Here is a 14,989-nt window from a genome sequence, read left to right as displayed (position 1 = left end):
GTACCCCGTTACAAGGGACTCGGTGCGGCTTACATGAGGCCAAGCCCACAGCACATCAATAAACAAAGGCGATAACGAATAGTCAATACAAAACAGTTAAAATAAACTCAAAAACAAAAATACACAATAAGCAATAAACAATAACAATAACATACAGCATTTAAAATCTATGGCCGGGCCAAATGTAATAATTAAAATTTAAAATGTTGGGCATGAGCAAGGTAGGATAAACTAGGATAGGGGTTTTCAGAGAAAGATGAGGATGCGCAAACAATCCTAAATCAATATTAACATTATAAAAAAAATATCCCTTCAGAGAATTCCTCAACACTCTCCCCACCCACCCCGCCAATTATCTGGGGGCCTTACATTATTTCACATATGGCAAAGAAATATTAGAAAGCCAGTGTTTCCAAAACGCTAGCTTCCTATTCATCGCTGGGATTCTCCCTAGACTAGTTCTATGTACTACTCCGTGCGCTCAGAGTATCATTGCAAAGCAGCTCGATTTTTGCAATTTACTTAAATTGGAGGCAGATTATATCATATATGATGACTAAGGAATATTAACTACATTTGGTTATTTGCCAGACACAATTGCAAATTGAAACGAGCCATATTTCCACTACAGCAAAAATTATCTTCACGCACTTAAATCAGTTTTATTGGCAGATACCTACAGGTGGTCCTGCCGCTTAAATGCTTTGCTGCAGATCTTACAGACGTGCTTCCGCTCCTGGCTGTGAGTCAGATAATGCTTGCTGAGTGAGCTGGTGCTACTGAAAGCCTTCCCACAGACGCTGCAATCCAGGAAAGACGCTTGTGGGGAGTTTTGGTGGATCTTCCCTTTCTTTCCACTGCCAGAACTGGATCGTCCTCCTTGCTCCACTTCTTTTGGTGCGGAAGGAGCGGGAAGCCCTAGTTCTTAAATGGATGAAAACTACTTTACTGACATAGCTGTAGTTTAATGCGAATTACCCTCTCATTCCCAGGATTCCTTCTGACGATTTAGTAGTTTTAGTGCTTGCATTTCCTTTCCACAGAACATAATCGTATCAGTAACAATACCTTTCCAATTGGAATGGAATTTTATGATGCCTTGAACCCTGATCCATCCTTCAGTTTCAATTAACGTATATACTCGTGTATAAGCCGACCCGAATATAAGCCGAGGCACCTAATTTTACCACACAAAACTGGGAAAATGTATTGACTCGAATATAAGCCGAGGGTGGGAAATGCAGCAGCTACTGGTAAGTTTCAAAATAGAAATAGATACCAATAAAATTACATTAATTGAGGCATCAGTAGGTTAAATGTTTTTGAATTTTTAACATACATATCATATTGATAATATTATAACGTAATACAATTTAATAATAATACAATATAATAATTGTATATTATATATGACATGTAATATTACCAATAATATTGCAGTATAGTGGTATAGTATAATATAGTAATATATAATACGAATATTGTGCTATGCTAATGATATAATGTATGTACATATAATATTAATCATAATATTTTAATGTAATACAATATAATACTAATAATAATACAATATAATAATAATTGCATGTTATACATTACATGTAGTATTGCTAATTTATTTATTTATCGTGTCAGGGGCAACCAGACAATTATATAATATTTCTAACAGAACAAAACAAACAAACAAACAGACAAAGCACAAAGTTTGCAAGCTTGGTAGTTGATTAAATGTCCTTTAACCAGTATCTGGCCAACTGTAGTGCTTCTTGCTAATAATATTGCATTATAGTTATATGTTGTTGTTCATTCGTTCAGTCGTTTCCGACTCTTTGTGACCTCATGGACCAGCCCACGCCAGAGCTCCCTGTCGGCCGTCACCACCCCCAGCTCCTTCAAGGTCAGTCCAGTCACTTCAAGGATGCCATCCATCCATCTTGCCCTTGGTCGACCCCTCTTCCTTATAGTTATATAGTACAATATAATATATAATATTATTCTATGTTAATAATATAATATATTGTATATACGTATAACTTGTAAGCTGCTCTGAGGCCCCTTTGGGTTGAGAGCAGGTGGGGTATAAAAATAGTTTATATATATATATATATATATATATATATACATAAAACTGTAATTTAAGATAAGACTGTCTAACTCTGATTAAACCAGTATTGTAACCTTTTTCAATGTAAATGTGCTTACATATCCTTCCAATAAAGGGAGCAAAATAATATATATAATAAAAATAATATTAGAGTAAAATATTGGAAATGCAATAACAATAATAGAGAAAAATAATAAATGTAATAAAAACAAATAGGGTAAAATAATAAATGTAATAATAAAGAGTAAAATAATAAATGCAATAAAAATAATACCAATAACAGAGTAAAATAGTAAATAACCTTTATTCGAGTATAAGCCGAGGGGAGATTTTTCAGCCTAAAAAGGGGGCTGAAAAACTAGGCTTATACTCGAGAATATGCAGTATTTAGCTGCTTGTGATCCCTTTATTTTATCAGTTTTAAACTTATTTATTTATGCAATGCAATAATTAAATAAGCTACTGAAGGCCACTCACCAGGCAAAAGAGGCCGTGAGTCTGTGTCACAGTCATCAAGGAGTTTAGACGAATCACAGTCCTTCACGGTATATAAAGACAACGTGTCCAGGTTGTCCTCCAGAGAGTCATTATTGACACTTGTAGCCGAAAGGCTAGGATCCACATCCACGTTGTTGAGGCCTGAATAAATCATGTCCCTCATATCTGGGCATAAGTCATGGCTGAAAGTGTCATTGCAGTCCAACACTGGATTCCCCGAAAACTCAGGAAGCTGCATCTCAGATTGGAGGGGGTTTTCATCACATGGATACTGCTCCATGTCTGCCCACCTTCCGAGTTTCCAAGTCAGGTTTAAGTCTGATAAACAAAAGATGGAGAAGAAATGTGAGCAGTGAAGAGAGTGCAAAAGCCTAAGACACCTAGAGATTCCTCACACTAGAGAAAAATCCACTTAAAATCCAGTTTCTGCCTCCTGCAGAAATCTGGGGTTAGTAGTTTAGTGGGGCTGTTAAAGGCTTCCCCCTAAACTACAAACACCAGAATTCTGCAGAAACCGGATTTTAAGTGTATTTTTTCTCTAGTGTGATGAGGACTTAGAGAGAGCACAGTTCTCACCAATCACACTTGGGACGATGGTAGGACTGAGAGAAGGGCCTCTCCTGATGACCTTGGGGCTCATGTAGGTTCATAGGAGGAGATCCGGTCAGCTTCGTGGGGTTGCCTTTGAAAACTGTCCAGAAGCTTCAAATGGTGCAACGAACGGCAGCCAGATTGCTAACAGGAGCGGCGCCGAGGGAGCGTACAACTCCTCTGTTGTGCCAGCTCCATTGGCTGCCAGTCTGATACCGGACACAATTCAAAGTGCTGGCTTTACCTATAAAGCCCTAAACGGTTCTGGCTCAACTTTCATGTCCAAACGCATCTCCCCTTATGAACCATCTAGGACCTTAAGATCATCTGGGAAGGCCCTGCTCTCGTTACTGCCTTTGTCACAAGTACGTTTGTCGGAGACAAGAGACAGAGACTTCTCGGTGGTGGCCCCTTGGCTATGAAATGCCATCCCAATAGATATTAGATCGGCTACCTCCCTTTTAACATTCCAGAAAAAAGTCGACATGTGTCGCAACTCAGGGTAGTTTTCACCTTGCTCAAGACACCATCACAAACCAAGGCTGTAGGTTTTGTAGTTTATTGAGAAAAAGCAAAATCAAAACAGAGAAATAAAGATGCAAAAGTTCAATAGGCAAAACAGAGCCTTAAATGCAAAGGCAAAGTTCCCCAAGATCCAAAGGCAAATAACATGAAGCATAATCCCTTAGCAATGGTCAAACAAGAATCCATGGTAGACAGGTAACATCAAGATCAAAATCCAAGTCTCAAAGAAGCCAGAACCGTTCCGTAAAAGCCAAGGTAATTCCACAGAAGTTAACCAAGGAAAGAGCAACATTGGACTGACAGAAAATGCCTATCGGTTACATCATTAAATAAGTTTACCTGACATGAAAGCATTACGTTGACCTTTGGCTTTCACGCTTGCTAGCAAGGCATGTGCTTCTGCGAATTAATTGTAAACAATCCTGTCTACTCATTAATTCACTATTATCTTCAAGGCTAGACAACTCATTATCTCAGCCCAGCTGGGCCTGATCGCCCTGGGAACCAAAAGGAGTCTCCACCTGCAGTTGTGGAGTTTCACTATCTTTATCTAAAGCAGTGGTTCTCAACCTGGGGTCTCCAGATGTTTTTGGCCTACAACTCCCAGAAATCCCAGCCAGTTTATCAGGTGCAAGGATTTCTGGGAGTTGAAGGCCCAAAACATCTGGGGACCCCAGGTTGAGAACCACTTATTTAAAGGCACATTCCTTTCTCCGGGGAACAGACTTGCTGTTTCTTCCTCAGAAGCCACACTATCAGCCCCGTCTGGAACATGTACAGAAATCTTTAACCCATCAGCTTCCTCATCATCCTGCAGAAACTCAGGCTCAGAAGGCCGTGCAGGCCCAGCATAAGGCCCAAACAGTTCAGACTCAGGCTCAGGCTCAGATTGAGCCACAACAACGTGGTTTTTTGAACAAGCGTTTCCAAATGCAGAGTAACTGACGTAGGAAAATGGAATGACGACAATGAGACCGGACAACGTTTTTAACAAGGAGACACTATGAATTTATATTTTATTGATTTGTTTAGCTTTTATTATATGTTGTTTTTAATTGTATTTATAATATTTTAAGTATTGAATTTTATCTTTTTAACTGCCTTGAGTCGCCTATGGGCTGAGAAAGACGGTATACAAATACAGTAAATAAATAAATACATAAATAGTTTTTAGATATTAGTTTATTTGTTTTATTGTATTTGTATTTATGGTTTTATCAAGGCACTGAATGTTTGCCTTTTATCTGCTGGAATCTGCCCTGAGTCCCTTCGGGGAGATAGGGCGGAATACAAATAAAGTTTATTATTATTATTAATCAAATCTGTGAATAATCCAATCTGCAAATGTGGAGTGCCAACTATAGCCTTTTCCCTCTGCGACAGATCTTTTTGTTTATCACAAAATTTGAAGCAAGTTATACATTTCTTCAAATTCCCATTACAGTAGTCTCACTTATCCAACCTTCGCTCATCCAACATTCTGTATTATAGAACGCAGCCTGCCGCCCGTCCGGATCCACAGCTGTTTCAATACATTGTGATGTTTTGGTGCTAAATTTGCAAATACAGCAATTATTACCTAACGTTACCATGTATTGAACTGCTTTGGTTTTAGATATTAGTTTATTTGTTTTATTGTATTTGTATTTATGGTTTTATCAAGGCATTGAATGTTTGCCTTTGATCTGTTGGAATCCGTCCGGAGTCCCTTCAACGAGATAGAGCGGAATACAAATAAAGTTATTATTACTATTATTATTATTATTAATCAAATCTGTGAATAATCAAATCTAGAGTCAACTATAGACTTCTCCCTCTGCATCAGATCTTTTTGCTTATCACAAAATGAAGTATTTGAAAAAAAGTTATACATTTCTTCAAATTCCCATTATTTATGAAACATCAAGTGTCTTCCACAGGATAAACTGAAAATATGTTCTTAAAGTAATAATACAAAATAAAAATGCATACTACACTCTCTTGTGGAGTGTTTCGACTGAGGAGAAAACATAAACATTCTTTAAAAATTGCTAAAACTATTGTAAATCTTTATGATATACAGGAAGCTGAAGCCCAATTATTATATTAGGAAAGATATATAAAGTCACCATTATGCTTGAGAACATTAACTAATCAATCTCACAACTCATCTCATCACAATACTAATACTACTAATAATAATAGTTAATTTTTAACCCACCCTCTCTTCCCTCAGGACAGCTTCCAGATATAAAACTTAAAATTGGCAAACATTAAATGCCATCAACTCAACATTAAGACACTTATACATTAAAACAAATTAAAATACATTGGGTGGTAATAGAAATTAAACTGTCAAGCATCATAGAGCATATGGTCAAACAATTTAAACTGTATAAGATATAAAAATATAGCTCTTCAATAAATTACAATAAAATAGTCATCGTCAGCTTCTTCCATTGAAAGTCAATGATGTTACTCATCCTCCTCTTTGTATGCAAGCAAGCAAAGGTGGGTTTTTAGCTCTTTCTTAAAGGAGAGGAGTGTAGGGCTGTTCTAATTTCTTTGGGGAAGGAGTTCCAGAGGGAAGGGGCAACCACAGAGAAGGCTCCCTCTCTTGTTCCCACCAGTTGCGCTTGAGACAAGGGTGGGACCGAGAGGAGGGCCCCCTCCGATGATCACAAAGTCCGAACAGGTTTGTAAACAGGGATGCAGCACTTTGTATTTAGCCTGGAAGCAGATTGGCAACCGCAAAGCTGACGTAACATGGGAGTTGTTCGCTCCCTGTATGGCTCTCATAAGTAACATGGCTGCCAATCTCGGAATAATAATAATAATCTATATAAATAAAAATGTAATGTTCGTTTGTGGGATTAACATAACTGAAAAACCACTGGACGAATTGACATGAGATTTGGACACTACACTCCTAACAGCCCAACGAGTGACCATCACTCATAAAAACACTGAAAAACACAGTGGAAGGGGCTTAAAAATCCAATAAAGCACAAAGATGCTACAGCGCATGTGCAAAAATGACTCCCCCAGCAAACAAATCACACAATGGCATATCCAGATGACAGCTCCCAGTATCCCCTAGAGCAGGCCCTTTAGGAGAAGGAGGATGATCCAAATGCATTGCTTCCAATATGCAAGCTTGCTTGTCCTTGGATTTCTTTGAGAGCATCTCAATCCCTGCATATTTCCTATTTTTGGACTGTAACTCCCAGCAATCCTCCAGATAGTTAGATTAGATGGAGGTAGGTAGGTAGGTAGACAGATCGATTAGGAGGACTGTTGGAAGTTGCAGTCCAAGAATAGGTAGAGAAGGAAGAAAGGGGAGAAAGGGGAAGGAAAAGAAAAGGGAGGAAGGAAGAGATGAGGAAGAGGAAGAGGAAGAGAAGGAAGGAGAGAAGGAAAGAAAGGGAAGGAGGGAAGGAAGGAAGGAAGGAAGGAGAGAAAGAAAGAAAGAAAGAAAGAAAGAAAGAAAGAAAGAAAGGCAGAGAGAAAGAGGGAGGGAAGGTTGGCCACAGCAATGCATGGCGGTTACAGCTAGTATAATAATAAAACTTTATTTGTATACTGCTCTATCTCCCCAAAGGGACTCAGGGAGGTTTCCCACATGTAAGGCAAACATTCAACTGCCTGAAAAAAAAACCATACATACAATTACATCAAAATAAACACATTCAACAATATCCCACAACCTAATTTCAACTTAATGAACAAAATAACAACTAAAAGCATCACAAAATACCAAAATCCTGTTAAAACTCACTAAAAATAAAAATGAAAATATTAAATCAATTGAAGCTTCCAAAATATCTTTAAAGGCAACCCCACGTAGAGAGCATTGCAGTAATCCAAACGGGATGTGACTAAAGCATGGACTACTATCATGAAAAAGAAATCTGAGAAGGTAAACTGGAAACCATTTTAAAAAATGTATTTTCTTGTACGAAATACAAAAAATATCATTTTAATGTTATCCTAAATTTGGAGGAGGGGGAGACACACCAAGAAAATATTAATATTATGCATGGACATTCAGGTCATTTGGAGACTAAGACTTACCAGTAGTTATTTCATAAATATCTAAAATTCAGTCTAAAATTCTGCTCTGTTCCTCAATGCTGCTTCACCGGGAATAAAGCAAAGTTTATCAGCACTTCTTGTCTTCACAATAATGAAAGAAGTGTCAGTGGTCCTAAATACTACAGTCCAACGCACTTCGATAGTAGTATGCAGATTTGGAAGGAACTCCAAGATGAGCCCTAAAAGCATAAAAAGAACACAGTGCACACACACAGTCAAAATACACCATTTATATTTTAATTAGCAAAATCATTTCAATGTGTTTACCAAGTAGCGCATTACTTTTAGCTGGAAACAATCAAGTTACCATTCACGAGGATGCTATATACATAATGATTAAACTTGTCAAGAATCTTAAATTCTGTGTTCAAATTATAGCAAAAATAAATTATTTACCATGAGACAAAACTAAACTGGGAGGAAAAGAGTGAAAAGAAGAAGCCATGGAAATAAAACCCAGCCGCTCAATGGAAGGAATAATATGAGAGGCAAAGATGAAGTATTTTGGACACATAAAGAGAAAACAGGAAAGCTTGATGGAGTGAATGATGCTGGGGAAAATGGAAGGAAAAAGGAAGAGGGGCCGACCAAGGGCAAGATACATGGATGGTATCCTTGAAGTGACTGGCTTGACCTTGAAGGAGCTGAGGGTGGTGACAGCCGACAGGGAGCACTGGCGTGGGCTGGTCCAGGAGCTCACGAAGTCGGAAGCGACTAAATGAATAAACAAACAAACAAACAAAACTCCAAAAACTAGAGACTTGCTTATCCAACTTTCGCTCACCCTGGCCAAGCTGACAAATCGCAGCAGAGGAGAAAATAATGAAGAATTCACAAAATCACTTGAGTATCTGGAAAAGAAGACAAAGATAGATTTGAAGATTGCCATAAAGGGGATTTAGTGAAAGAAGACATATGAGTAGTTGTGGGTTAGTTATGTGATCTGTACTGAGGGGTGTCGGGAGATCATAGGGGTTGGGTTCACGGGTGTGGGGTTAGAGGGATAAGAAATGTTAAGGTATAATAAGATATAACAAATTTGATTTTTCACATGTTTAACTAATGCTGACTGTATTGATGAGCGTGGCATCATGTAAGCTGTTCCGAGTCCCCCTTGGGGAGATGGCAGCGGGGTATAAATATTATTATTATTATTATTATTATTATGTGGCTCTAATGAGACATGCCACATTATCACAGCATGTCTGTGCCCTACACCACTGGAGAAATTACACTGTCAAGCCGGCATTGCACCACCTGACATGTGTCGGGAAGTAGCAACCAATAGTGAATGGACCAAGGCATTAACATCTCCGGCCCACCCCTATTCGGATCTCAGCCAGCACACCAATGACTTAAATCAAGAAATAGTTTTCAGAGATACTTGCAAGAACACCTCAGCAAGCGAGAGTCCAAAAGTGGCAGGCTAAAACCCAGAACCTCAATCAATGGCTGATATCAAATGAGAGACTCTCCCCTGGCACACAGAAAACTGGGTGACTTGAAAGGCGCTGAACAGACTGCGCTCTGACACCATGAGATGCAGAGCCAACCTTAAGAAATGGGGCTACAAAGTGGAATCCATGACATGCGAGTGCAAAGAGCAAACCACAGACCACCTACTATAATACAGTCTGAGCCCTGCCAAATGCACAATGGAGGTCCTCCTTACATTGACCCCAGAGGCACTGCAAGTGGCCGGTTACTGGTCAGATCTAGGGAAGTCATGCTACCCCTCTATTCTGCTTTTGTTAGACCACACCTGGAATATTGTGTCCAATTCTGGGCACCACAATTCAAGAGAGATATTGACAAGCTGGAATGTGTCCAGAGGAGAGCAACTAAAATGATCAAGGGTCTGGAGAACAAGCCCTATGAGGAGTGGCTTAAGGTGCTGGGCATGTTTAGCCTGAAGAAGAGAAGGTTAAGAGGAGATATGACAGCCATGTATAAATATGTGAGAGGAAGCCACAGGGAGGAGGGAGTAAGCTTGTTTTCTGCTTCCTTGGAGACTAGGACACGGAACAATGGCTTCAAACTACAAGAGAGGAGATTCCATCTGAACATGAGGAAGACCTTCCTGACTGTGAGAGCCGTTCAGCAGTGGAACTCTCTGCCCCGGAGTGTGGTGGAGGCTCCTTCTTTGGAGGCTTTTAAGCAGAGGCTGGATGGCCATCTGTCAGGGGTGATTTGAATGCAATATTCCTGCTTCTTGGCAGAATGGGGTTGGACTGGATGGCCCATGAGGTCTCTTCTAACTCTTTGATTCTATGATTTTTCTGAAGGGCTTTATATTGAGAAGGAGATGCAATGAGGATAAAGTAAATTCAGTTGCACATAAATCCTTGAAAGACTTGTCCCCTATTAGTAAAACAGGAAAAAGAAAGAGATCATGGATAGAAAGAATAGAAAGTGGCTTTTGCTGCATGTCATTGGGGACAGGGAGGAAATGGTGGAGTTCTAAACCGTCATAAACAGCCATAGGTTAGGAAAAAGAGGCCAAGAAATGGCAGCAATGGGAGGAGAAATCATGGAGGCTGTAGTTGCAAAAGCTGGAAAGGAGGAGATTTAAATATATACTAAGGAGGGGAGATAACAAATATGTTACAGGAAGGGGGAAGAATTGCCTGTTGATAATAATAATTAGGTGGGAATAAACCAGAAAGGTGGGTGAGACCTCAAAGGGGAAGAAGGCCTCTCTCTCCTCCAGGCTCCCAAGAGAAAGCAAAATACTAGCAAGGAGGCCACTGCTGTACCGGTCGACCCGCGCCTGCGCAGAGAGACCTCCCTCTCGCTCTGGCTTTTGAGCAGGAGCAGCTCAAAAAGAGGCCACGCCCACAGCCGCCCCCAACGGCCGCGCGCAACCTCCCTTTTCCCGAACGGCGCGAGGGGCGGGGCGAAGAGAAAAGGGGCGGGGCTTGCTGGGCGGCAGGAGCGAGGGGCGGGGACGCGAGCGCGCGAAGGAAGGAAGGCAGGAACGACGCCTTGTTTTGTTTTGCTTTTGGCGGGAAAGAAGGGAAGAGGCGCCGCCATTTTGTGAGGGTTTCCTCTTCAGGAATCCACACAAGGGGCGAAGCTGGAAGGGAAGAGGGGAAACTGAGGGGCCTCTGAGGGAAATAGACACACCAGGAAAGGAGAATACAGCATTTTACAAACACACACATACATATATAGTGTTCCCACAAAAAAGTAAACACCACTAACAACTTAGGGCCCTTCCAGATAGGCCCAATATCTCAGGATCGGATCCCAGGCCTTCTGTTTATCCCAGATTATCTGGAAGTGGGGACTCATATAATCCGGTTTAAAGCAGAAAACTGAGGATCAGATCCACCAAACTTTATGGAATTGATATAAACCAGCCATGGGTTAGGGTTGTCGAAGGCTTTAATGGCCGGAGTCATTGAGTCCACACTACCATATATTCCAATTCAAAGCAGATAATGTGTGATTTTCTGCCTTGATATTCTGGGATATAGGATTGTGTGAAAGGGCCCAGAGAACTAACAAAAGATGTGAATAATGCTTATGGGAAACAGAACAACTTGGGCTGGACCATACAGGTCTTTACATTGCAAAGAAATACAGTGAAATTAATATTGAATAATTTATTGTCAAAGGCTTTCATGGCTGGAATCTTTGGGTTGTTGTAGGTTTTTCGAACTGTATGGCCATGTTCTAGAAGCATTCTCTCCTGACTGTTTGCCTCCATCTGTGGCAGTCATCCTCAGAGGTTGTGAGGTCTGTTGGAAACTAGGAAAATTGGGTTTATACATCTGTGGAATGATGTCCAGGGTGGGAGAAAGAACTCTTATCTGTTGGAGGTAGCTGTGGATGTTTCAATTGGCTACCTAATTAGCATTTGATGGCCTGACAAGTTTTTTAAGTGTGGCTTGTTACTGCCTGGGAAATTCCTTTGTTGAGAGGTGATTAGGTGTTCCTGATTGTTCCTTGTCTGGAGTTCCCCTGTGTTTGAGTTTTGCTTTTTTGCTTTTTTATTTATTGTTATAATTTCAGAGTTTTTTTTAGTACTGGTAGCCAGATTTTGTTCATTTTCATGGTTTCTTCCTTTCTGTTGAAATTGTCCACATCCTGAAATTGACAAGGTGGCCAATTGAAACATTCACATGTAGCTCCAACAGACAAGAGTTCTTTTTCTCATTTTGGACCTTCCACAGATTTATAAACCCAATTTCCCTAGTTTCCAACAAACCTCACAACCTATGAGGATGCATGCCACAGATGCAGACGAAACGTCAGGAGAGAATGCTTCTAGAACATGGCCATACAGCCCAAAAAACCTACAGCAACCCAATGGTGGGAGTTGAGGTCCATAATAATAATAATAATAATAATAATAATAATAATAAACTTTATTTATACCCCGCCACCATCTCCCCCCAATGGGGACTCGGAGCGGCTTACATGGGGCTAGGGCCGAACAACAATTATGATAAGAAAACCAAAACACAACCGAAAATGCAAACAATAAACAACATCATAATTACATAAAACATATGAATACATAACAATATAAGAATTACAATAGACATAGGCACAGAGACAATGGGTGGGCTACATGTAATGATTTAAAAAAACTAATTAAAATTAATTAAAAACTCAGACAAGATAAAAGAGATAGGCAGATAATATGCAGAGTAGTACTCATTATAGCGGGGCCAACTTTGCCCAATCCTGCCATAAAGGTTTATAATTCTGAGCAAAAATTACTCCTAATAATAATAATCATAATAATAATAATTTAAAAACTATTTATACCCCACCACCACCTCCCCAAGCGGACTCGGGGTGGTTTACATGAGGCCAAGCCGAGGAATACCATGCAAATATACAACATAAAAATACAACAATAAAATATAAGAAAATAAGATAAAATACACGAAACAGTATAAATAAACACATCAGAACAATATAAAATCACAATATTTTAACACAGAAAGTTGGTCACGGTGGGCAGGGCCGGTTGCAGAGATTAAAAGTTTAAAAACACTGGGTGAGAGAGCAATGTAATGTATCTGGACAGATGATCCGAGGGACAAAGTAGGGTTTAATTGCACTAACAGCTAAAATAAAATACCGTATATTCTGGCGTATAAGAATACTTTTTAACCCAAGAAAATCTTCTTAAAAGTCAGGGGTCGTCTTAGACATGGGAGTAGTCTTATACACGGGGGTTGTCTTATACGCTGGAGTAGCCTTGTGCATGGGAGTCATCCTATATGCGGGAGTAGTCTTATACGCCGGGAGTCGTTGTATAGAGCAGGTGCTGAAACTTCTAATCCTGATTGGAGAATCTGTGGTTGCTGCATATTGTGGAGGGAGCTCAAAAATGGCAGTGGCCGCGTCCCTGCCGTGTGCAGCGACTGTATGAAAGCATTAAGGGCAATGCTGTGCAAGAATGGAGGAAGAAAATTCATTCATCAGGATTCGTGAACTTAATGCAGTCCCGATGGTAAGGTGAAGGGGCGCCTCACCGGGAAGGTGTAGGTGAAGGGCGGAGCAAGTTGCAGGCGTCCGGGGCGCTCGGGGTATGGAAAAAAGAGATTGAGTGTCTCTGGACCCAGAAAAACACACCTCTTTTACCTGTCTGGCCCACCCTTGTATCCTATTAGCGTACCTCCTCCTCTGCCTCTCAGATCTCGCTCCTGAAGACTGCAGTGAAGTGGTGCAGGCGCGCAGGTGCGAGATCAGAGAGGCAGAGAAGGAGGTACAGGAATAGGAAAATTACCATATTGAAATAAAATCTGATGCTTTTAAAAAATTATTTGGTGTGTGTTGGAAGAGAGGTAGTCTTATACGGCAAGTATATCCCAAACTCTATATTTTAACTAGAAAAGTTGGGGATCATCTTATACACCCAGTTGTCTTATATGCCAGAATATACGGTACTAACAGTTCATAATTGATAATAATAATAATAATAATAATAATAATAATAATAATCCTTTATTTATACCCGCTATCATCTCACGAAGGACTCAGTGCGGCTTACAAGAGGCCGAGCCCAAATACATCAGTAAAAAAGCAATGACAGCAATACAGACAATAAATAAACTCATAAACAAAGCAATAAACAGTAACAATAACACCACAACGCATTAAAAACCTATGGCAGGGCCAAATGTAATAATTGAAATTTTAAAAATGCTGGGCATGACAAGCTGACATATAACTAGGATAGGTATTTGGAGAGAGATGGAGCGAGCAGACAATCCTAGATCATGGGTTTCCTTATTGTGGGAAGGCACACTGGAACAACCACGTTTTCAGGCTCCTCTTAAAGACTGCCATAGTTGGGGCATGCCTAATGTCCTTGGGGAGCGAGTTCCAGAGTCGAGGGGCCACCACCAAGAAGGTCCTATCCCTCGTCCCCACCAATCGCGCTTGCGATGGAGGTGGGATTGTGAGTAGGGCCTCTCCAGATAAACGAAGAGATCGTGTGGGTTTGTACACAGAGATACGGTCACGCAGGTAGGTGGGTCCCAAACCATTTAGGGCTTTGTAGGTAAGCACCTGCACCTTGAATTGGGACCGGAAAATAAATGGCAGTCAGTGGAGCTCCTTAAAAAGGAGGGTTGACCTCTCCCTGTAAGGAGCACCAGTTAACAACCTGGCCACTGCCCGTTGGGCCATTTTCAAGGGTAGCCCCACGTAGAGTACATTACAGTAATCCAATCTGGAGGTGACTAAGGCATGGACCACCCTGGCCAGATCCGCCTTCACGAGGTACAGTCGCAGTTGGCGCACGAGTCTTAGTTGTGCAAAGGCCCTCCCGGCCACTGCCGACACCTGAGCTTCAAGCGTAAGTGATGAAAGGGACTTCAAAATAACCATATAAAATCAAATAGAATCAAAGAATCAAAGAGTTGGAAGAGACCTCATGGGCCATCCAGTCCAACCCCCTGCCAAGAAGCAGAAATATTGCATTCAAAACACCCCTGACAGATGGCCATCCAGCCTCTGTTTAAAAGCTTCCAAAGAAGGAGCCTCCACCACACTCCGGGGCAGAGAGTTCCACTGCTGAACGGCTCTCACAGTCAGGAAGTTCTTCCTCATGTTCAGATGGAATCTCCTCTCTTGTAGTTTGAAGCCATTGTTCCACATCCTAGTCTCCAGGGAAGCAGAAAACAAGCTTGCTCCCTCCTCCCTGTGGCTTCCTCTCACATATTTATACAT

General features: G+C 40.7%; 1 protein-coding gene across 1 annotated transcript in view; it reads right to left on the bottom strand.

The window, feature by feature from the left end:
* LOC137094945 (zinc finger protein 541-like) overlaps positions 1–10,597 on the bottom strand; it is a 36,049-nt gene extending 25,452 nt beyond the window's left edge. Inside the window, exons 1-4 of the mRNA XM_067460955.1 lie at positions 10,470–10,597; positions 7,772–7,971; positions 2,582–2,920; positions 681–924 (exon numbers count right to left, since the gene is read on the bottom strand). Of these exons, the coding sequence (XP_067317056.1) occupies positions 681–924; positions 2,582–2,882 (545 nt within the window). The 5' untranslated portion in view covers positions 2,883–2,920; positions 7,772–7,971; positions 10,470–10,597. The remainder of the gene's footprint in view (positions 1–680; positions 925–2,581; positions 2,921–7,771; positions 7,972–10,469) is intronic.
* Positions 10,598–14,989: the final 4,392 nt, after the last annotated feature.

The sequence above is a fragment of the Anolis sagrei genome, chromosome X, assembly GCF_037176765.1.
Source record: "Anolis sagrei isolate rAnoSag1 chromosome X, rAnoSag1.mat, whole genome shotgun sequence".
NCBI classification, from domain to species: domain Eukaryota; kingdom Metazoa; phylum Chordata; class Lepidosauria; order Squamata; family Dactyloidae; genus Anolis; species Anolis sagrei.
The sequence above is the reverse complement of the archived record's forward strand: the minus strand, read 5'-3'. Positions and strand labels throughout refer to the sequence as shown.